This window comes from Plectropomus leopardus, unplaced genomic scaffold, assembly GCF_008729295.1.
Source record: "Plectropomus leopardus isolate mb unplaced genomic scaffold, YSFRI_Pleo_2.0 unplaced_scaffold17212, whole genome shotgun sequence".
In the NCBI taxonomy this organism is placed as follows: domain Eukaryota; kingdom Metazoa; phylum Chordata; class Actinopteri; order Perciformes; family Serranidae; genus Plectropomus; species Plectropomus leopardus.
The window spans coordinates 1-1,403 of NW_024618513.1; the positions used below are offsets into that span (position 1 = coordinate 1).

The 1,403-nt window shown below is 42.2% G+C and overlaps 1 protein-coding gene across 1 annotated transcript; it reads left to right on the forward strand.

Moving 5' to 3' along the window:
- Positions 1 to 101: 101 nt before the first annotated feature.
- On the forward strand, positions 102 to 1,389 carry LOC121964794 (28S ribosomal protein S9, mitochondrial-like; the record flags this gene model as incomplete). The annotated part of the gene is made up of 2 exons (XM_042514981.1): positions 102 to 270; positions 1,168 to 1,389. Coding segments are annotated over 2 exons (282 nt in total), but the record flags the coding sequence as incomplete, so codon positions are not given.
- Positions 1,390 to 1,403: the final 14 nt, after the last annotated feature.

The window sequence follows — 1,403 nt, forward strand, 5'->3', positions numbered from 1 at the left end:
TAGTTATGAAAAAGCACTGAGTGTTGATGGTCGTTTCACAGAATGTACGGCCTTTAAAATTTGCCTAAAGGTCACGCACGCCTGTATGTTGTTTCCTTCAGTACAATCGCTTCCTCCAGCTGATGGGGCGCCTGCTGTCCATGCCCTACGCCCATACAGAGGAGGCGTTTGTCATGGGTTACCGACGGGAACTGGAAGCCCAGACCACGAAGCAAATGGTGCCGACGCTGGAGCGAGATGACAGGGGCGTGGCCTTTAGCACTGCAGAAGGTAGATTAATTTAACACTGAATTTGGTAGCATTTTCTGGAGAGAAGAGCTGGATGCAAACACATTCTCCTTTTGTATTATTTCATTGCTTTGAGGTGCACATGAAACAAATCAGCTGTTACTTTGGGAGCTGCGGCCGTCATTTCTGGCAGTTATACTAACAGTTTTCACCGTTTTATTCCTGAGGTCTGCAACGTGGCAACCTAAAACTACATGTGTCTGCATGTGTCTGCTCTCAACCAGGCCAAAATAAATCAAGTCTAAAGAGCACAGAGTAAATCGAGGTTATTCTGTTTTTAAGCTGCAACCTCCTGACCTCCTCAAACTTATCACTGCCAAACCCCACTGACAAAAATAGTGATTTTAGCTCACTGAACATTGGAGCTGCCGGTCTACTGCTGCCTCCATCAGTTACTTTGTTTGTGTTATTGTGTGATTTCTGTGAATCCAAACTAACTTTTAAAAATTTTTAAGTCACGCAGTAACACAAACAAACTTACTGATCGAGGCAGCGGTAGACCAGCAGCTCCCGTAAAATGACTGTTTTTCTCAATGGAGTCTGGTGCATTTGAAGGGAGCAAAATAAATCATGTTGTTTAAGCGAAAATGCATGTTTGTGAAGTACAGAGCATATGACTGGATAAATGAGACCTGGATTGTATTGCACAAGTTGTGTGAGAATTTGTAAACATATTTTATATAATTTCTGTTTTTAAATGTGGACCCCATGAGTTCAATTTAATACAAATTTTCTCCGGTTTTGGATTCTTCGTTCACCTTGAAGGCATCCAAGAAAAACAAGCTTTTCTTTACAAATTCAACATAAAACAGACTGAGAAACTACTATACAAATGATTATTTTTGTGGCAAAGTAAAAATAAAGGTGTTTTCCCCTCAGGTCGAAGGAAGTCGGCGAAGTCCTCTGTGGTTCTCCGAGACTGCGGCTCTGGACGCGTCACCGTCAACAACAGGGACTACCTGTACTACTTCCCCATACTACAAGACAGGTAAGAGAGCTGCGTGAACGAAAAAAAAACGTTTTTTCCACATGGCAGGCTGCTTCATTCACAGATACCACTTTCCTTAAAATGCAAGACGTGATGTGTTTTACCCCCCTCACTCAAAAAAAAAAAA